The 22839-nt window shown below is 43.6% G+C and overlaps 1 protein-coding gene across 1 annotated transcript in view; it reads right to left on the bottom strand.

Annotated features, from left to right (window-relative positions):
• Window positions 1-22839, bottom strand: part of man1a1 (mannosidase, alpha, class 1A, member 1) — a 105263-nt gene that overhangs the window by 58346 nt on the left and 24078 nt on the right. The window contains exons 2-3 of the mRNA XM_046374062.1: window positions 17760-17856; window positions 1155-1270 (exon numbers count right to left, since the gene is read on the bottom strand). Of these exons, the coding sequence (XP_046230018.1) occupies window positions 1155-1270; window positions 17760-17856 (213 nt within the window). The remainder of the gene's footprint in view (window positions 1-1154; window positions 1271-17759; window positions 17857-22839) is intronic.

Below are 22839 nucleotides of genomic sequence, written 5' to 3'. Positions count from 1 at the left end.
TTTCTGGTTATTAAAATGGTGCTTTATCACATCCGCATGCTGCTTTCATTTAGAGTTTGTATAACACACACACACACACACACACGGTGACTCGGTTTAAATAGGTCGACAGGTTCAGGCAGCTGAATTACAGCGACCTACACATGGTGAGACTCAGACACCTACCTGCTCGTCTGTGTAAAGTTTATTCTAATACCATTTCTTATGTCGGCTCACGCAGGTAAAGTGGCAGCAGTCATCCTTTGCAGGTGAGCTTTCAAAGACTTCAGTTTCCTAGTGTTTTAATGAGTAGAAAACTGTGCTTGTGCTGTTGTGGGGGACGGCAGGATACTTTGGCGTAAGTCGCTCACATGCAGCACGCAGCTGACAACAGAGTATGGAGACATAAGACAGATTTGTTTTTCTTTCACTGAAACCGACTCCAGTGAAAATCACCTCCTCTTGTAACACTTGCATCATTTAATATTGACTGCAAACATCCCACCCTGCTTCCCTCTGATGTGAACGGCTGCCTGACAGCCGATGTTTTCCCCTCCTCGAACTTCGTGTATGTTGGAGGCAGATCATGTTTTCACTCCTGTGCCGTCTGTCAGCAACATATCTGACAGTATTACAGATGTAGCTCAAACTCAGCAGACAGGTGTTGATCTCGATTTGAGTTTTCTGCCATCTAGGTCCTTTCATTTCCTAGCATCACGTGTTGCATTCATGTGCCGGTGGGAAAGCACAAGATCCAGGATGTTTACCAATCTTATGTGCTGTTTGGTTGGAAAAATCAAACCCAGTTAACAAATTTTGAACTCGTATCTCTTATCTAAACCACCAGCGGCTGAATTATTTGTTTAATTTCATCACTTATTTGGAGGTCAGATGCAGAGTTCTGATCTCTTGTTGTTCACAGGTCTTTGATTACATCGTGACTGAGTCTCAGGTACATTAGCACCTGAACTTTAAAGATGTTTGACATTAAATTCCCATTAACCAAAACACATGCTACTGAAGGTCTGGACTGTCAAGAACCCTCTCTACCGTTCAGATCAATAATTCAAGCCTCCATTGACCGCATTACGGCTTATGGCAGAGGGTCAAGGCTTTCACAAAATCAATTTAGTTCATCATCGCAAGGGCACACACAGACACACACCCGTCCTTACCACATTAAAGTCGAGGTTCTTCTCTACCCAGTCAGTAGCAGCATCAAACTCTTCAAACATCTCCATGATGTAGAGGGAATCCAGGGCATCCACTATCGTCGCTCCCTTTATGCTGCCTGCAAGAGAAACCGAATGAAAAATAAGAAATCGATTAACAGAATTCAGCTCTTTACCAAACATGTTTTGGAGGGTTTTTGCATTCATTCGGTCGTGTGTTTTACATATTGTCTGTCTGCTTAAAAAAAACACTGAGAAATGCCGGGAAGGAAGTTGAGTAAAAACAAAAAGGCCTCAAGTTTAACTTTTCAAAATGAGAGAAAACTCTAATGAAGTTCAGTCAATGTTAAAAGCTTGTTAGTTGTTAAGCAGTATGAATGACAACAGGTGTTAGCAGCGGTCTCACTGAAAAAAAAATAAATAAATTTGAAGTTAAGAGTTACGTTTGGAGGTTGAATAAATTATTTTGCCCGGCAGATGGTGAGAGGCAGCGATTATTGGCACTGATGAAACGTCGGGAGTGTTGCTCATCTCTAGTGATTAGGCTCACAGCAGGAGGGAAGACACACAAACATCACTCCACCGCTGTCATTACCCAAACCCCTTAACGAATCAAACGCCACCCGAACACCTCGGTCTGTGTATGTCAGCACCGAGCCTTCGGGAAAGCTTTTAGTCCTAACATACTCGTTACAAACCCAAGACCTCATCTGTCGCAGCGATGCGACCACTTAGGGACGGGAAGAAGACAAGGGAAGAAGAAATGGAAATAGAAGAAGGGGATGTGAAGAAGAAGGACAAGTCAATTAAGAAGACAGCGAGCGAGAGAGCAGATGTGAAAATATTAACATGTCGGTTGTATGTAAGTCGACCTGCAGAGTGAAGGGCAGGGACTGCAGGCAGAGAGGAAAACAGTCCAGAAGAGACAGAGAGAAAGAAGCCGCACAGCGAGGACGAAAGGCAGAACGCTGCTGGTTGGCTGCTGTGTCAATCAGCGGGTTGGTATCCCTGCATGAGTGGTGGGAGGATGTAAAGGCAGCTAAAAGCTTTCCATTAGACACAATGCTGAATCATCAGCCAGAGGTTCAGGGGCTACTGCTGTCCATCAGCGCGGAGCTCAGAGCTGGATCTGAAAATTATTATTATTATCCCTTTAAAACGACAACTCGGTCCACAAGTTACGAGCCGTGAGACTGATTTTCACTACAAAGCCACCAGTACAAATACTATTTCTGCATTTCTGCTGACAGACCAAATTCATCAGCTTTTAATTATAGTAATTAGAAAAAAGAAAAAAAAAAGAGGGCCTGACATCAAAGGAGGAGTTCAGCACTTTGCTTTCCGACAGAAGAGGATCGATGCCACTCTTCTAGCTGTGCGTTAGGTACAGAGCCAAAACCGAGAGGCAACTAGCCTAGCTTAGCATAAGGACTGGAAGCAGGGGGAAGCGGTTAGCTGTCCTGCAAGTGTAAATGAATGGGGTCCGACTGAACTGGATGTTCTTCTTTGGAGCAGAACCAGGCTGGCTGCTGCTTCCAGCCTTCCTGCTCAGCTAAACTACTCACCTCACGCTGAGCTTCATGTTTGACTTATAGATATGAGAGTGGTGTCTAAGAAGAAGAAGGAGAAAGTAAGAGTGACAGATGATAATTATATGAAAATTACATTAAAATGAGGCACAAAAGGCTAACAATATCAGTAATTGGTCATATAATAGGAATTCGAGGAGAGATCATGTGGCTGGAGGCGTCAGCAGATCCAGTCGTTTCTGCTGTCACTCGTCCTTCCTGTTTTTCATCTTTCTCACTTTCCCTTTTCGTGGAAAACTTTTAGAGCGACAAGACAGTTTCCACCCATCCATTGTCTTGTCACTGCGCTTCCTTCCTGTGCCCCAGTGTGTGTGTGTGTGTGTGTGTGAGAGAGAGAGAGAGGTAGACATGGTTAAAGAGTGATAAGAATACTAATAATAAATAGAAAACAAAGAAGATGTGACAGAGGAAACAAGATATTTCAGACCGACATAATAATAAACAGTTGTGTAAACATGTCTGAAGGTGAGGGCGACCAGCCGCACCTGCCAGACCAGGTGAGCTCAGCGGCGTCTGCTGCTTTCCAGGCCAGAACACCGAGCTATTGCAAACTGAAAGAATCCATGTCTTTTCCTGAAGTAAACAGACAACACTGATGGGCACTTGGGCTTTAATCAAAAATATCTCCAAGGCCATGTTGGCCAAGGGTAGCAAGAAATCTGCTAAAATCAACTTGTTAGCAGATCCAGGATTTGTGTCAGTGTCCAGATGGGAAGACTCTAAGAACCTGACCCGGGATTCAGCTTAGGTCCTTGAGGTGCTTTGAGAGAGCAAAGTGGGCCGATCTTGGAGGTGATGTGTGTGCTGCTGCTGAGGATTTTGTCTCTGTTGGTGGCTGGGAGCCTGGTGGAGCAGCAGATGGCTCAGCAGAGGGCAGAGTCTAGGATGCTTCTGTACAACACGAGTGGCAGCGGAGGAGGACAGAGTCTGGGATGGCTGGAGGATGGAGGAGCAGGAGGAGAGGACAGAGTCTGGGATGGCTGGAGGATGGAGGAGCAGGAGGAGAGGACAGGCCTTATGACACAGTGGGCTTGTCACAGGTGGGGAGGCCCACAAAAGCCTCTGCTGTGTGTCCTTAAGTCCCAGCATTTTCAGCTCAAATTCACTTTTCTGTTGTCATTGTGAGTGCAAAAAAAAGAAAAAATCAATCGCTTTGCAGCTACTACTTTTGCTTTATTTTTTACATATGTTTTGTCTTAGGTTCTTCAGAAAATGGTTAAATGTCAAAAGTACCGTTTGAAGAAAATGAGGCATGTGTGACGCTCAACCTTTCTGACACAACCTATAAAGCAGAACATGGAAAAGCGAGAAATGGATTGAAAGATGAAAAACTGAAAGAGCCGGTGTCCTCAGAAGACAAGAATCATTACCTTTCTGCTCCCAGACAGAGAATAAGAATAGATGGGAGAGGGATGGCAGGGGAAAAAATGGGAGACTGGAGGTTCAAAAGTCGTTAACCAAGAGCATCAGTCCCCGAAAACACAATCCATCCGCTTGGTCCCCTTCCTACCTCGCTTGTCTTCTAACGAGGTATCCATCAGTCTTCTCTCCGTCTCTCTCCTTCTGTCCTGCCTCTTTCCTTTCTTTATCTGCTTTTTTCCCTTCCTTTGACTGTTTATACCATCACGCATCCTTCCATCCTCGTTCACTGCCTTCTCTCTTCCAAAACAAAATGAGTTTCTGTTGTACCCTATGGAGCATCGTGCCGTTTCAGGTTTAATTAGTATTAGCTGGTACAGAACCATATTAGTGAGGTGGTAATAATGACACTAACATATTGAATTTTTCCCTGTGCTGCAGTGTGTGTGTGTGTGTGTGTGTGTGTGTGTGTAAAAGAGAAACATCACATTTGTCAGTCGTTCTCGGTCACTCACACACACTTCCACATCAGAGGATCACACATTACAGCTCTGTTGCTGCCGCCTGATTTGTTGTGAACAACAACCACACAAAGCGGACACACACACACACGCACACGCATGCACACACTCACGCACACACAGACCGCTGATTGTGTTGATGGAGGTCAAAATGTCAGCACGATCTCTACTTATTATGTCTTCACTGAAAAGTTTCTATTATGTTTAAAATCTACATACAGGAGGTGGAATAATTTAACACTGTGTGTGTGTGTGTGTGTGTGTGTGTGTGTGTGTGTTCTTGTGACGAAGACAGACTGTCTATATTAATTCCTTTTGATTCTGTCCTTCAACTGTATGCGCCATACTTTGAACTTTGCTATGTGTTTAAAGGCCTTTTAAATTCATTTTCAGCATTTTCTTTTCACACAATCCCACGAGTCCTTCGTACTCGATTCCCATAGTGTTGACTGGTATGTTGTAACTGACACACTTATGTTCTGTGGTTGGATAGAAACATATCAGTGGAATGATAACTTGAAAACCAGGATGCTAAAACATTTTTCTTGTTTTTTTGTTTTGTTTTTTTTTTTGCACTTAAAAGCTCTAGAAATAGATAGCAAGTTCATCTTCCAATTCTGCTGCCTCCACCATACGTGTAGGTGCACAGCTATGGGGTGCGTTAAACACACTTCCATTAAAACCCTGGGACTTCATACTTGGAAGCAATTTCAGAAACTGTGAAAACAGTCCTGGAGAGAAACAAATCAGCGACAGTGTTGGCTTGGCACAACTACCTGCACTACAGTAGGAAAACCCTTAAAGTGTGAAAGAGCAACATGAAGCTCCTATTGCAAGCACAACACAGTAATTTTCACGCACACCTCAAGTCCACAAGGCTTAAATTAAAAACAAGACAAGTTCCTGACAATCTTTCATGCTTAATCCTAACTGAGTCACCAAATTTTCATTATGTAAGGTAATATATGAACTGGGTATGTGAGATGTGTTTGCTTTGGGAAGGAGAGGCAAAGAGCAGTAAATGTCATGAGGATTACATCTCACACACACACACACACACACTGTGAATACAAAGCGTGACCTCCGCAGGCTGTGGGTCAAGCAGAGCTCCTTGGTGAGGTTTTCACATCTCCCATTCACTGTAATTCAGCTGTACACAATTCCACCTGAGCACAGAGCCGTGGATTATGTCACAGCAGTCGCTCCCACAGTAAAGTCAGCCCTACAACTATAGGTCACATGCACTGAGACTCGCTCTGTGGTGGCTTTGTCCTGAAGCCTTCCACTCCCCTCCACCTTTCAAAATGCATCTGAAAACACAGTGAGTGTCAGTGTGTGTGGCTGGCTGATGAATTAATTCACCTCAGTGCTTCCTGCTCACTCAGTTTTCTTCTCTTTTGTCCGCATCTTTTTTAGATTGATATGAAACCAGGGATGACTTACCATATCTGGTCCTATTTGGGATATTTTGGAGCCAATTTCCCACAAGGGGCTTAATGAATCTGGGTATGCGTTATGCTCTTATCAGATTTTTTGTTCACAATCTCTCCAAGTCTCTTTCTAACATTACAAGCATCTGCAAGAAAAGAAATGAAGTGAAATAACTGCAAAATGTAACACTTTACAGACAAAGACGCCCAGTCTAAATATTAATCTACCGACCAGGTTCCCCTCATCTCAGACCAAATGAGGCGCAGGGCTGTGCAGCGGAGTGGGAGGACATCATTTGGTCACTGAACTCCACCTGGGCAGCTGCTGGTGGTTTGCAGCTTTCAGTTTGGAGGCAGCAACTCTCTCAGAGAGGCTTTCTCTTCAGCAATAAGTCTGCAGAGTATCTCCCATCTTCTGTTCTCCTGTTTCTGAGGCAACAGGCAACTTGAAAGATACTCAGAGCAACTGGTGGGCCTCTTAATCTATTTGTTCCACTCTGACACTGAACACGTCATGGCAGCCAGCATTTAAAAGAAACAACAATAAGAACAACAGCACTGCTGACCAGCCTAATGGTCTTGGGAGTCTTGTAGTAATGAAGCACATGCAATCACGACCGGCTGGATTCCAGCTGAGGACCTTTGTTGAATGTCAGCTCGCTCTCCTATTCAATCTAACATAAATTAGAGAGGCAGGGCTGTAAGCACAAGCTCTTTCGAATTTCCTGGTAGAGATACATGAATGCCGGCGCTACACAATGACTCAGCACCTCCAGCTCAAAAACAGCAGCATGAGCCTTCAAAAGACGGACAGCAGTCAGAGTGTCATTGATGTCGATAAAGGAGGCAGCTCTCGCCTTGTGAAAATTCACTATTTCAAAGTAAAATTCCTTCCTCTTCCTCAGCTCGCTGCATCTCTCAGCTCAGGGATGTTCTCAGCATAGAGAAGTGTCCCAGTGTGTCTCATATCATATTAACTCGATGCAGACTCCAGGTTTAATCCTTAATCCTACAATTTGATCCAGATCTCAACACCCTCAGCCCCGCTGGTGATCCCATTTAGCCCCCAACCGCCGCCTCGACGTGAAGTCTGCACTGTATTTTGCGAGGGGTCACGGAGGGGAGGTGAGGAAAAGTGATGGCTAAGCCTTTGGCTAATCGTGTTATCGTAGGCAGAACGCACGAACGCAGACATGCACATTCCCAAAGTGCATTAACCTCTTGGCTTCTGCTGCCAGATACTCAAGCATCAACACTTTTGTCAAGGTTACAGTGAAAGGCATTACCACACCTTCTGTATGTGTGTGTGTGTGTGTGTGTATGTGTGTGTGTGTGTGTGTGTCCATAAAGAAAAGAAGGATCTAAAGCAAAGCTACGACAACACACCAAATACAAGACAGAAACAGACGGCAGATATGAAAACACACCGGGAGAGTTTGTGTGTTAAGTTCGTTTGGCTGCTTCGTCTTGTCAGGCGTGGGAACTTCGAGGGACCACGCAGACTTCGAGGAGTATGCATGAGTGTGTTTGTGTCTGTGTGAGTGTGTTTAAGGTGTGTGTTCATCAGGAAGATGGGTGGTGCTGATGCACAGTGTTGTTCTAGGCCTTAGGGAGGTTCAAAGCCCGGGCGAGCAGGCTCGCTGTTGTACGCTCTGTGTGAGAGTGCGTAATTAATTAATGTGGATGCGGACTCAAGGCTCTTATAACAAAGGCTCAGGAGATGAGTGTGAACAACACACAGCTGAAAGTGTGTGTGTGTGTATGTAACCATGTGATGGATACTCCCATTTCAGCTGCTGCTGCAGTGCTCTCTTGTCCATGTCCCACCCACCTCTGTGCAGAGCACGATTTACATCATTTCAGACACAACCCGAGTACAACCCCCTCCCTCCACACACACACACACACACACACACACACACACACACACACACAAACACAAAACTTGGGAAGGCCAGAGCAGAATTGCGCCATCCATTTCAATTACAGAGATTGAATATCTGATTCAGACACACACAATGTTGTGTGGGAGCTGAGGCTGCAGCACAGGACTCAATGTCAAATTATATAACCAAGCAAATGACTTGTCTGGAAATAGAAAGACACCAAAAACATTAGCCTTCTCGACTGGTCGGTGATAAAAATATATATATGTTTTGCTCTCTGCTGGAAACAGAGCGAGGCTCCAAGGCTGGCAGGATACAGGAAGAAAAAAAAACCTCACATTTGCTTTGACACAGTGATGGAGTTGTGACCAGGAAGAAACACTACGCTGGTCTCAGGCCTGGCAGTGTGCTCAAACACCTCATTCGCCATCTTGCACAACACTGACGCGTGTGCCAGGTCAAACATGTTGAGTCACTGTTGGTTGTCTGCTGTCTGCGGTTTCAAGTTACCTCACTTTTGATTGTCTTTTTTCCATCGTTACTCACGAAGTCCTCCGGCTGAAGTGGATACCATTAAAAAGACTGAGAAAGAACCCCTGAGAACCGTTATAAAATCATAATCTATTGGACTTTTGACTGCCAGTGGAATTCATTTTTTATACATATGTTTACTCGTGAAGGTACTGCTTTACGAGTCTTGAACTGCTCTTCAAAACAAAGAAATTGTTCTGAGACCTGAAAAAGTTTCAAATAATACATTACACATAAGTTTGTTCAATAGGACTGTTTTAGTGCTTGCATGGGGGGTTATGAAGTTAAACGTTTGAAATGTTCTTTGCTGTATCTCCTTAATTGTGTTGTTGTGAGGTGCTGTCTGAGGCAGAACAACTGACAGCTGAGTTTTCATCACATCTTAGAGACAAACAGAAGAATAAGCTGCCATGCTGCTGGCTTTAATGGAGAACTCAAACCTGACGCCTCTCATTTTCTTCGTTCTCTTTAAGCTACCGCCCTTCTCTCTCCTCTGCTGGCCCTTTAACCACTCATTTCCACTTTCGACCATAAAAGAGGTGAAAATGAAAACAGGATGTAAAAAGGAGCCGAAAACGTGACTGAGACTTCAGTTAAATTAGTTGTAGCAGTGCACTCATCTCTAGTGTAAATAAATAAAGTCGGGAGTGCAAATTAAGCAGTGGAAAAGCCAGCTGGGAGACATTTAACGGCGGAATAATCAATGCTGTAACAGACCATGGTTAAGTAGACATCTGTGCTGGATTTAAACCAACAACCCAAATCAGTTTCTGGCAGAAGACTTGGTGCAACCAAAAGCCTGCTCAGCGCTATTCTCACAGAACAAAAGCCTGACGTTGGAGCAGTCATAGAGTCATAAAAATGGCTTTAAAAAGTACAATTACGCACCCAAAGTGACCAGAACATACCTGGAGGACAAACAATCAGGCGAAAGTACCACAGGCTTTTGTGGTTGTGCAACATAAAGTGACTTTAACCATTGATCACTGGTTACCTGACCTACCTCCAGATCAGCCACTCACAAAATTCAGTTGCAATAGCAGGGTTTCAACCTGCAGAGGGCAGTTGCTATACATGTTTGCAAGAACTTTGCACTAAAATGTCAAGGTTTGGACCTGAATCGATCAGAAACCCCACTAAATATTTATTTAAATTGATTTCCAGCAGAAAAAAGTGGGTCAGGGATTTAGTTACTCTTTAAATGGAAAGGAAAGCTTTAGCTCTGCCTTTTTTCTATGTGGGTCTTCTCATTGTCGCTAAAGTAAAGTGATATGAGGAGCTGCAGCATCACTCCAGGGGACAAGGAGCAGAAAAGCCATTGAGAGGGCCGGCACGGCGGAAAGGCCACAGGAGACAGGAGGAGAAAAACAACACGAAGAAAAGAGAGCATCACAAAACCCTGGCAGCGTTTCGGGCAACGCCTGCCATTCATTCATCCAGCAGCCTTTGAAAGCACCACAGCCGGGGCCGAGCAGATAACCTCCGCTGCAAATGGTCTGCGAATCTCCTCTCAGGAGGCCATCTTGCGTCTTCGCACCGCCTGTAGCTACGGATCCGTCCAACTTCCCAGCAAATAGCCAAAGTCTTCAACGGGCTGTCGAAGTACAACGTGAATCAGCTGAGCACACCAGCAGAGGGGAGAAATCAGGAGCTCATAGTGATCGTCCCAACCGCAGCACTTCCTTTTTCAAGAACTGTACATGAGGGGACATTTCACAGTGGAAAATCTAAACGTCAGCGCTTTCTGTTTAAACATCATCATTCAGTTGTGTTTTCAACATATTCAGAGTTTAAGGTGACGTCTAAATTCTCCTCTGAAAACAGCCCACAGCTCAGACCAACAAGACAGATGGCATCTGAGCACACGCACGCACACACACACACACACACACACGCGCACACACACAGTTCTCTCATAACTCAGCCCAGGTTGCACTAGGCTAGATGGCAAACGACCTAAAAATTGTGCCTTTCCTCTCTCTTCCCCTGCAACAGGAGACATCAGTAGTGACCTTTAGTGCTGTGGTCGTCAAGTGTGTTTATTTTAGACGGCGGATGGACTCACAAACTACACACAATCTACACACCAGCCCGTGGGGAGTTTTTCCGGTCGGCTGAACAAGAGTGCCTTGCCGTGCTGGCCCTCGGCTGGGATGCGAGGCAGGCCCAGGCGGCGAGAACCGACGCTTCAACCTTTAGGTTGTTTGGCCGTTGTGAAGCACAACCAGCGGCCTGTCAACAGAGTCTCAATTAAAGAGGAACAGCCAGGAAACCACGCGGACAGGAAAGACCACAGACAGTTTCACTGGAGCAACTACTGTACTCCAAAATCTAGACTGCAGAAAAGCCTGTACAATAGATTCTACTTACCACATAAAGCTCCAGTACCTCTTTTAACTTTTACTAGGGTTGTACAACATCTTATTTTAAAATCCTCATCAGGTTCATCCATAATGAACGTATCATTAATTGCAATTCTGCACAAAATAGTTCAAAACAAGTTACACTTCAACCACAACCACAACAGGTTAAACATTAACGTTTATTTATTTTCTTTTTTCACTAAAGCTGCTGGGCAAGTGACTCAGAAATCTACTTGCCCAAAGTCAGTTTTTACTTGCCCCATATTTTATTTATCAGCGCTTATCAAATAACAACAAAGACTGAAGTCAGCTGTTAATAATAATAATCTATAATGTCGCACAGTTGGCTGCTACTTTGATCCAAACTGAAAATCTCTTTGCTGCAGTTGTGAGACGTCTTTACAGAGAGCTCAGTGCAAGAGAATCACGCTGCAGTATCTGCACCAATAAGGAAGATTCTTCAAGCTGAAATCCACCGTAATCAGAGCAAAGCGGTCCTCTGCCCTCGTGTCAGCACTACGTTAGGACTGAACTCTCCTTCAATTGCCAGCGTCTCCTTGTAAAAAGCAAAAAGAAGGAAAAACAAGAGGGCTCCATGATAAAGCCTTGGTACAAACTCCACCACAGCCTCATTGTCCTATAATGGGTCTGAGATTAAATTAGATTCCATAATGCCTAACAGGAGTCAGGGTACAGCTTAGGGCTGGGCTGACAATTTACTGGCAGTGAGCTCCAAATGAGCTCCTGATGATCTGGAGAAACTTAACAAGGCGATGATTCATCTTCCAGGGGGACATTTATATGTTCTGGTCAGGGAGATCTGGGTGGAAAAAGCCCTCAGCGGTTGTTCTGATAGGAGTTCATAAGGACAGCCAGTGTTAGAGCTGCACATTTACGAGACTCCTACACATAGTACTCAAAAATAAAATATTACGAGGAGAACAGAGACATTTTGGAAGCTTCAATCTGTCATTATCGCTCCCACCAGCTTCTTTTATACCGTCTATATTCAGCAGGTTATGGCTTCTCCTTGAAGCCACACAAGCTTTGTATTGTGGCTGTGTCACAACAGGATTTGACCCGCTCTGGATTTAGAATTGGAGAGATGTACCGGTTCTCGTGGGAGAGTCTCAATAGCAGTACGCTGGTTATAGACAGATGAGCTGAGCCCGAAAAGATGGAGAGAGCAATTGGAAACGACAGGAGGGGAGACGGATGCCATCGTCGCCTCGAGGTGTATTTAATTTTAGCAAAAAGGGTGAATATACAGACTCTCTGCGGGGACAGGAAGCTGTTCCGTCATAGCCTTGCCTTAGAAAACACTAATACTGTCCTTCACAACTCTTCAACCACAGTTAGAACCCGTAAAGAAAGCAGATTATGACAAGGACGACGAGTGCAGGTTCCTGAACAGTCTGATGTTGGTTACTGACATCGAGACTGAGGATACTACTCGTGTTAATTAAATCAATCAATCAATCGATGTTATCGACATCGCATCCAAAATGCCACTACTGGTCATCCTCTACACAACCAGACGGATCACACGCGAGCCGCACTGACTGTATGTATGGACACGAGGGTGGACGCTGACTGATCTGGATGAAATATCGTTTGTGACTCAAAGTGTTGCACCGCGATGAAAAGCTGTTAGAGGAGCGCAGGCGTCGGAGGAAAAAGCTATCAGCGAGCCCTTCAGTCACCCAATCAATGTGCAATTCAATCATGATTGAATTAGGGCACTTCATTTTAATTCACTATACAATATGCAACTGTGTCTGAATGTAATTTTGATTTAAATTACTTTACAACAGTATGAAATCAATCAGCTCTATTCTGAGTCAGATTATCTGGAGTACTATATGAAGTCATGGCAAAAATACATCCTGTTATGTTATTAATATTTTTAGGCTTATTACTTCTCTGAAAATCCTCTGGAATAACAGTCAATAACACATAAAGTTATTTTGCATTAATAAAAGCTAAACGTTTTGTTTTAATCAAGTTTATGTAATATTGAAATGACTGAAATATTCTAAATAGGCAACAATCAGTGTTGAAGTTTGGGGGAAAAAACATCTTAGGCTTACTTACTCATTAAGAGTTTGAAAGAGTTTAAAAACGTAAAAATCCATTCACTTCACAGTGTCATCAGCTGCTCTTTGCGACCGTTTTGACAGACGCGTGTTATTTTCCAGGACAACCTGTCTACTACTGTTTAGTTTGTATTGGTCATAACAAATGAGTTACACATCCAGAGTCACTTGATCAGCATCTTGACCTTTGAAACAACTGGTCAAAAACTGACTCGACTTGTGCTTCTTCCCTCCAAGGTTTTATGAACACACAGGACTCGGCGTCTCACGTAACTAGAAAGACACGGGGCAGAGTGGACAAACCTGCATGGACACCATCAGAAGACACAGAGCAGACTGCGTCTTCATCAGCATCCCCTGCCCTTTGCTATTTAAGCGTTTGGGTTAAAAAAGCACATTTTGTAATTCTGGTTGATGAAACGTGACCAAACCGTCGGTCGTCTGTCAGAGTAGTTGCTTGAGAAGATACACGCAGTTGTTTGCCAACATTTTAGGAAGATCTACGGCGGCTGATAAATTTCCAGCCTGGGAACGAATTCAGATTTTCCTTCATCAGTCTGGAGTGCTGAGGGTCCGCGGATGTGATTTTGTGATGTGATCTGACAATTTCATAGATGATAAATGAAGGGAAAGGAGAGAAAAAAGCATAAGTACATCTGAACTCATTAGCATATAAATCCATTAACAACAGAATTAGATTATCAACAGAAACATGTGAATATAAATCCTCAAATATTGATTTTTTTCCTCATCAGTTTTTACAAGCTTACTAAACGCACACGTTTTCAAAGTCACTGAGCGCTCATATTAAATAACTGTGATCTCAATACTGACCACAATAACCATCCACATTACGGCACGTCAAACCCTCCCTGAATTGTTTCAAGCCAAACACAGTGGAGAAGCAAACAGCTGACAGAACATGTGAGACCACAGACTCAACCTCATCCATCCCATGTGAAGCCTTCTTCCATTCAAGACCTCAGCACTGTTTAAAAAAGCCATCATTCAGTCTTTGGTCAGTTGTCATGACTTGTTATATTAAATTCTGATTCTGTCAGCTGCAAAAGCATAACATACTTATTATTAGCAGAGCTCTGAATAGAACATCCGTTACAGCTGAAGTGATTTGTTTCTTCATCCGTCATCAGATGAGCAGCAAACGTTCCTCCTTCCAGCTCCTCCCTTCAGAGGATTTGCTGCTTTCCATCGCTCCTACAGATCGTTCCAGAGTTTACTGGACAAAACGTCCAGGAGTGTGAAGACGCTCGGACTTTGGGAAACTGTGATGTGCATTTTTCATATTTTTTCCCTGACAATTTAGAGACCAAACAACACATAACACATTTACAGAATATCAACAAGACAAAAGGAGGAAGTTGACGCCCTGACGTTTATCAAAAATGAAAATTTAACAACTTGAGAGGTTTTTGCCATACTGCATTTAAAAGCAAAATAAAACTTTGCTTACTTTATTAAAGGTTTAATTTGAATTTCTAATGCTTCATTCATTTTGCTGAGCTTGAAGGATCAGGAAACAGAAAATGTTTGTGAAGCACTGCTTTAATTCCTGCCTCACAGAGAGCTTGTGGGAGGTGCTGTGATATTCATCAAGTTCACCTGATTTATTATTATTATTTATTAACAGACGTCGTGAACCTCACTGCAGTTAGCAAAGTTTTTAATTTTCCAATTCTCCCGGACAGTTTGAAACAGCAATCCTAAAGTTAGTGCATGTCGGGGAAACAGCCTCGGGTACAGAAAGTGGCGTCAGTGCATAATCTCCCCGGTCAGGCTGATATTATTGTCATACATCATGTTGTATAGGAGCAGGAAACGGCTGTGACGAGGCCCCGGGGCAAAGCTGTCTTATTTACTGATGGAAGCGAGTCTGCTGAAGCAGCCAACTAAAACCTATTTACTTTTTCTATAGCGCAGACATGAGGGATGCACAGAGAGCGAGAAACAGAGAAAAACACCAAGTTAAGCAGGCTAATCTAACTATTAGTATTCACACGGCTGCTTTCCGCTCTCTTCCTGCATTTACGTATGATAAATTCCGCTAATGAAACAGTGGATGGAATTTACACAAAGCTGATTGAATTTCCTCATTAAGCAGAAGACGGCGATCATTAAAAATGAGCCTGTAAATCTTCTACACAATAAGAGAGAGACTTATTGGGGCTTTTGGCGTGTTACCCACAGCAAACGGGACTGAGTTATGCCTTTCAATCTGGAAACTTCCATGACAACAACTTCCTTCCCGACTGTCATGTAGACAATTCGTTTACATTTGACACACGGCGTTACTCTTTTTTCACTCCAGCAAACCAGACAAAATCAGTTTCTCTAACACTAAGATGGAGACTGACGGCAAATAAATAAAGCAAAAATATTATCCTGCATGTTTTCAAGCAGAAAAACGGCCTGACAATCCGCTTTTGACGGATAAAGTCTGAAAGAGCTTCTCAGAAAGACGTGAAGTAGACAAACGAAAGGGAGGCTAAACATCAGAGGAGGCTGAAACCGAACCAAACGGTTTGACCCCAGTCTGCGGCTTCAAACCGTCTCCGTGACAACCCACCACTCAAAGTGCTGTCATCCTGTCGCTTCTGTTGTGAGTCAGCTCCCCTCTCGTGTGGTGACACAAATAATGCAAACTCTGTTCATCTAATGAGGTAAAACACACAAACATGTCGGACGACTGATGTTCAGGGATAACTTTGCATCACGAATTCTGCTCTTTGCCTTCTCATGTATTCAAGGTAAACCTGCATTAAAACTAATGCTAAGACTCAAGCAGAAGTGCACAGGAGCATGTCTATCAACGACAGCCAATCACACGCCTTAGAGGTCAACTCAACTCCAGTCAAAACTCAGTTTTCCTCCGCGTCCCCACAGTTGAACGTTTGAGCAGAGTCTGACCCTGTGAGGATGTTCGTTTATTCAGTTTTATCTGTGCTCATTAAAAATCTGATTTTAAGTGGCAGCGCTACGAGCATGATGTGTCATGTTTTATGTATGTTTTAGTGCACGTGAGGAGACATGTATATAGACCGCGAAGGACACGTGATGTTGTGTCCTCATGTCTGTAACGTGTTTAAGGTCCTGTGGTTGTCAGATGGATCATTCGAACATTTTAACATAAGTAAATAAAGTACGTAAAACACTAAAACTAAAAAGGTCACATGACCATGACTAAAATATTTTTTAAGGCTGAACTAATCCAATTTTTATATAAGCTTCAAACAGACAAGTTCAGTAGTTTAGCAGCTCGGTTTTTTTAGTATTTCAAGTATTTCAAAAATAATTCCTAAAAGGAAAAACACACGTGTGTAAACAGACGTCAGTTTGCTAATGTATTAGCTATAAAAAAATTAAGAATGTAAAAATATGTAAGTGAATGTGTTTACAGCTTTTATCTGCTGCCCTCAAGCTAAAAATAATCCATCTATACCATTTTAATTTCCTCCCACTCAGCTGGCACGTCCACTTCAGATTAATTCCAGGTTCACGCTGCAGTTTACTTGAAATACAGTGGATTGTAAGATAAATCAAACATGAGCGGTTTCTCTGGCACCGGCTTCACCGACACACAGGCGACACAAAAACACAAACACAGAGGAAACAGGAAGTGGACGCAGTGTGGCACCAACAGACGAGTCTTATCAGCAGGGGAGCCACAGCTACCTCCTTCACACATGAATGTCATCTTATCTAGTCGAGAGTCTGCAACGGCACAGCTCCAAACTGTCACACACACCACTCAGTGACACACACACATACACACACACACACACCTGGGGCTTAAGGTAAGTAAATATTCTCACAGAGAATTTAATTAGGTCAACAGAGAGAGAGTGAGAACGAGATGCGAAATTAAAAATCCAATTCTCGATCTCATTAATCCAATCACCAGTCAGAGTAAATTACTCACTCTGTGTACAAACACTCAAGTACATACCAAACACCTGCGAAAACGACAAGTACGCCGCCTGAACACGGGCTCAATGAAGATTAAACAACACAACAACAACATACAACATGTTACTCAGTCAAAAATGATTCAAGTCGCCGTTCACTTCATCTCTTCACACACTTAGGAGAAAACCGAATACACGGCAGATTAAATGTGATCTTGGTATTAGAGTTTTAATGAGTTGCACTGATCCACATGAGCTGTCATAGCAGATCTGAGGATCCTCTCCTTTTAGCTTCATGTTTACTTCACTGGGATTTGATTTCTGAGGCCAGCTTTTGAGCCGACGATCTCAGCCAACTACAGAACAGAATGAGACAACACGAGGAGCAACAAGTTTTGTGTGTGTGTGTGTGTGTGTGTGTGTGTGTGTGTGTCTCTGGAGTCTTTAAAAAGATGCAGTTATTATCCTACTTTAATTTAGCTTCTGCTGTGCACAACCAAACTGGGGGTTGATCACTCGTCCCAGTCGCAGCAGAAAGACCAGTCTGATAAGCAAAGTGGCTGTGAGTGCATGTGGACGTCTTATTTATTAACAAGGCCCTGCGGCCTGCTAGCAGCCTGCTGTGTGTGTTATTATACAAGCGAAAAGCAGACGGAGAATTAAGATTAATCACAAAAGAGATGTGTGAAACAGAAAAAACAAAGCCCCACGTCAGCCCACTCGTTAGCAGCACAGACACCAACAACCGGCGAGGGGCACAGACGGAATATAAATATATGTTAAAGTTGACATTTCGAGGCATCCATAGATGGATGACTTTAACTGACGGCCAATTTGGCTGCTAATCTAAAGGCCAAGGCCGCCGGTGGCAGGGACAAGAGATGAATGGCGTGCACGGTCTCGCACTCACCGAATAGATTGCTGGAGTGTCCCTGCTTGGAGACGGGCCTGAGCTCATTGGAACCCCAGGCGAAGCGTCTGTAGCTGTCCCACGCGTGTCTCATCATCTGACAGGGACGAGGAGGAGGAGGGGGAGGAGGACAGAGGAGGAGAACATGACAAAAGAAGAGAGTTAAAAAGGACAATCAACTCTGTACCAACACTGTGACAAAGAGAACTGAGTCACTTTAACAATGGTGAGATTGCGTTTGTTTACATCATCATTTGTTACGGGATTTTCAAGAACAGCATTAATTTACAGTTTTAAACAACTGTTACAGCAATCATCTTTGTTAATAATTTATCTAAATTGTTCATTCGGTCCATAAAACCCAAACCCAAGCTGACGTGTCTTGTTTTACTTGACCAACGATCCCAGACTACGGGAGTGTTTATTTCAAACTGGTCACTACGGCTGCAAAGACTGAATTATTCAGAGGAGTATCGGCTTACTTAATGATGTATGCATCAGGTGGCAAATGACCTGTTCACAATGTCTGTCGGACAATTATGATCGGCGGCTGATTGACTGGCTCACCGCTGCTAAAAAGGAAACCCAAGCTTCACTCTGCGAAAGGAAAGGAACATTTTCGTCCCATTATCAGCTGTTGAAACCACGCAATTCCTCACTGAAGTTTCAACTTATTTTAATCTGGTGCTGGCTGGAGGCTTTATAGCACCACTAACGGTAGTTTCCATTCCAACACCCAGACACTCCTCTCAGTCTCAGACGTGGCTCCTCCTCCAGCTCGGCATTTTTTCTGTTCTGCTAATCCAGGTTACACAGCACCGTCCCAGAGCTTTCTGAAACCTGCTTCTGGATTAGGCACATTAAAACCCTTTATCCTCCACCTTCAGACGCAAAATCTGTGCACAGGCCCTTCAACTGTAGGGCGCTCATCTCATATATGTAGGCTCTTACAGCACTGTGCTGTAACCTATAGCATTCTGCCACATGCACCACAATGCCGCCTTTGTGCACCTGAATATAAAGCACACACAAAGGCAATGAGCAGTGTGATTGTGAAGATGATGCACAGCCTGCACAATCTCCCCCTGTAACTGTACAACACATCCTCTCAGTACTCATATCCTGCTGCAAGCGCACACATGCACATGTGGTTTGTGCTGAGTGACAGTTACTTCTGTCGCCGCTGCCAACTCACTGTTGGTGAGCTCACTCGAGGACAGAGAATAACAACAATTAACTGATGATTTGAGAAGAAGATTTAAGAAAATAAATAAATAATAACCACAGCAGGCAGTCAAACCAGTAGGTCAAGGAGTGGAAGGAGTGGAACTGGTTCTCAAAGTTATTAAAGTAAGACAGTAAAGCAGATAACCCTAACCCAGCCATCGAGTAATTCAGTTAAGCAGACTAGTTTGGAGCTGCCTGGTCATTTCACCACACAGGCAAGAGCAGGAGAAGCTGAAGTGTGGTTCAATAAAACATGAAGGAGTTTTTAATAAGCCACATGGTGAAAGACTGCACTTCTGTTCTTCTACCACTAAAAAAAGAGACCACCACAGCATCTGGTGTAGGCTGCACACTGAAAGACACACCGACACCAACTCTGTCCACAGGTGGCTGCGTAACAAGCGGCGGTGGTGTGGTGGTGTTAGTACGACTGCACAACCGCAAGTGCTGTGCAGTTGCATAACAACAACACTTAACACCAGAGGAGGAATAAAATACCCACATTAGCACCTTTGTGAGTTAGTTAGTATTGGTTTCGTCCTGGATAACTCATATACAGTGCTGTACCAAACGCTGCTCTGTCTCCACCTGCATCCTTATTTTGAACACGCATACACACTAAAACACAGAAGGAAAAAGCCACTTCATTTGCATAAAATCTCCCCCACACATCAAAAGGACAGCTAGCGATAGCTTTCCTCCATTTAAACCCACTAATTAAAGCTAGTGAGCCTGCTAATTACCGCTCCTATATGCATGTCACATTAAGAGATCTACTCAAATGCTCTTGTTCCACTCCACACGCTGTGCTGTAACTCATGAGAGGAACAACCGAACAGGCTTCATTCGAAAACAAAATGCTTCTGCTCAGGTTGGAGGCGGGCGAAGCAGCGCTGGAACACCTTGGACCAATAAGAATGACAGAGGTGTTATGTGACTGGCGAAAGCCCCGCCAGCTTCAACAAGAGGATCAAACATGCGTCAGTCAAGCCCGGTGTGTACGCACACTTACAGTCCTCTGAAGATCTTCTCATGCAAAATAAGTGAACACTCCCGGTTGTATCAAGAGCCTGCAGGGTCTTTCAAACGACCATGGTCTGCTGCCTAATATATTCTGTTCACACATGAACCATTTACACACACAACACAATTTATAGTTAAGGCGCTTTTGCATTTAAACAGGCTCCAAAGCCAGCTACTGCTGTTTGTCTCATTTTCTATATGACCAATCACAACGCTAATGCCGTTCCAAGAAGCCTTAATACTTTGAGGCTGCCTTAGCAGTTGTACAGTTACCATGCAGTCATACTGACAGTGCAGTTGATATTAAGAAGTCACACACTAACAAAGGTGTTTAAAAGAAGCAATGATGTACAAAAACATGTCCTGATTTTGGAAAATAATGCACCTTTTAGTGTTCACCTTTTAGTTTGAGTGGACATTTAACTGAAGACTGGTCACAATAACATAAAGGGATCAAACAGGAGCAGAAGTCTGATAGCAGTAAATATGTTAGCAAACACAGCTGGCCAGGACACGTTAGGAAGACACGATATTTGGCCGAATTCATTAGCTTTCTCAGCTAATACGCTGCAGCTCAACACTCAGCAGGTTCTTAACAAAATCTGGGATGTGGGTGGAAATTAGAAGTCTGGAACCAGACGAGGCTTTCCATAAACTGTCAACAGAATTACATTTTGGCAAAAAACACAGTCAATTAGTAGGTGAGTGGTGCTGTTTTCTAAAGCACCTCACTCTACTAAACATTCATGTGCGTTAACTGTTATTGGATTTACTGCTCAGGATCCCTATGTGTTGACTCTAATTGGATTAGCTGCTCAGGATACTGCAGTTAGGATCTGGTGGCTGAATAGCTCTATGCTAACTGGCTCTGTGTTTAAGGTGCAATGGCTTTTCTAGGGCACGAACATCCAGTCCAATCAAGCTGGAAGATCTTGAGTACACACACACACCTGCTCTCATCTCCAGAGTACGCAGTCACACACGGACTACGAGCCGTGAGCAAAGTGATTCGGTTCAGGGTGGTTGTGTTGATAACCATCTCCTCTTCCTCTCTTGCTCTTAAATCCGTTCCTATACTCTGTCATCTATCGATCTGCCTCTTGACCGGTGGACTAATGACTGTGTTGTGTTCACAATACACATTCAAGTGCACGTTCACAATCACACACACACTGCTAGGACCTCGCCTACAAGCTGCCAAGCTGAGGTCGTCATGATGGCAGAATTTTAACTTCAGTACAATACGAGAATAACGATACAAAGACAACACCGCGTGCCTCCTTCAACACAGCAAAAATAAATATTGTTCTCTCATAGCTCTTTTTTATATGTGTGAAATTAATAACTAACGACTAATATAAGACAAAAATAAAATAAGAAATAAAACAAAATTGGAGCTGGGTGGAAATTCTGATGCTGAAGGCCACCTGTCAGAGAAAACAGATAAGGGCAGTTTAATAAAGAAAAATAGTGCAGCACCCCGTCGAATGTGCAGCTGCAAAAAGCAGACTGTCCTATTCTGATTTACACGCATTGCTTCACATAATGTATCACTGCATAAGAAACCTCTGGAGCCTTCTTGATGATTAGAGCTTGTCCTTCAGTCTGTGAGAGGAGTAAAAGTGAACCTAACTGAACATGTAGGGGAGACTTTGAGTGCTGTCCACACCTGCACCATCAAAACACAGTCAGAAACTGAAATACAACAACCAAGTGTTACACTACCACAGTCGAGTCCGTCGAGGCTTCGTTTAATTGTCCTCAAAATGAAAACCTGGCATTGATTCAGTGTGTGTGCTTCACGCTGCTGTTTGTACACACACACACACATCTGTGCACGCAGAGTGATGATGGTAAATCATTAACTGGTGTGCAAAGATCTGGGGGTTAATGACCCCGTTTGCTCCAGGGTGTCTTAAGTCTTCTGTAACTGAGGGAATGTGTGTAAAACAGTGTGAGTGTGTGTGTGTGTGTGTGTGTGTGTGTGTGTCTGAGTTCCCCCAGAGGCTGCTGTGGTGAAAGTGAGGCTGAAACTGAATCCTGTCTCAGGGGAAACACTAAAGTCCCAGTAACAGGTGCATTACACGTGTGTGTGTGTGTGTGTGTGTGTGTGTGTGTGTGTGTGTGTGTGTGTGTGTGAGAGAGAGAGAGAGAGAGAGAGAGAGAGAGAGAGAGAGAGAGAGAGAGAGAGAGAGAGAGAGAGCGTGAGAGAGAGAAAGGGGACAGTTAGGTGACAATATGGTTGTTGGGCAGATAAGGACATCGGACAGCCAATCAGCTTGTGGACCTCACAAACAGCATCACACAGACGCTGATGTGCAATTTGGCTGCCAAAGCAGCATCCCCAGCGAGTGGAGGGGAAGTACAGATGCTTGACTGCTTCACTCCCTGCCATCTCAGAGAGGAAGATAAAAACAGAATGAGATACTGAGAGAAAAAACGCTGGGTCACAAAATACGAGGACAAATGTGTCCTTAAAAAAACTTGGACTTGACTGCACATAAAACAGGTAAACGAAATGTAAAACAGAATGGATAAATAAAATCCATACTTACTGGAGTACATTTATCTGTTCCTGCTCATGAAAGTATAGTGCTAGAAGAAAAATAATATAAAATATACTGTATATGTGCTGTCCTCACTTGGCACAAAATGCCTCAGCTTGGTCATGGATGCAGTTTTAAATCCATTAGGAATTGGAGTTTGAGTATTTTGAGGTTGCTATAGCTGGTCAGTACAGAAGCCGCAGCAGCGTGCAAGTACGAGCACACATATGGTTTAATGTTAAGCGTGCAACATCAAGCTAACGTCAAAAGCTAAATCAATTAAG

This window comes from Scatophagus argus, chromosome 19 (assembly GCF_020382885.2).
Source record: "Scatophagus argus isolate fScaArg1 chromosome 19, fScaArg1.pri, whole genome shotgun sequence".
NCBI classification, from domain to species: domain Eukaryota; kingdom Metazoa; phylum Chordata; class Actinopteri; family Scatophagidae; genus Scatophagus; species Scatophagus argus.
This window is presented reverse-complemented; position numbering and strand designations above follow the sequence as displayed.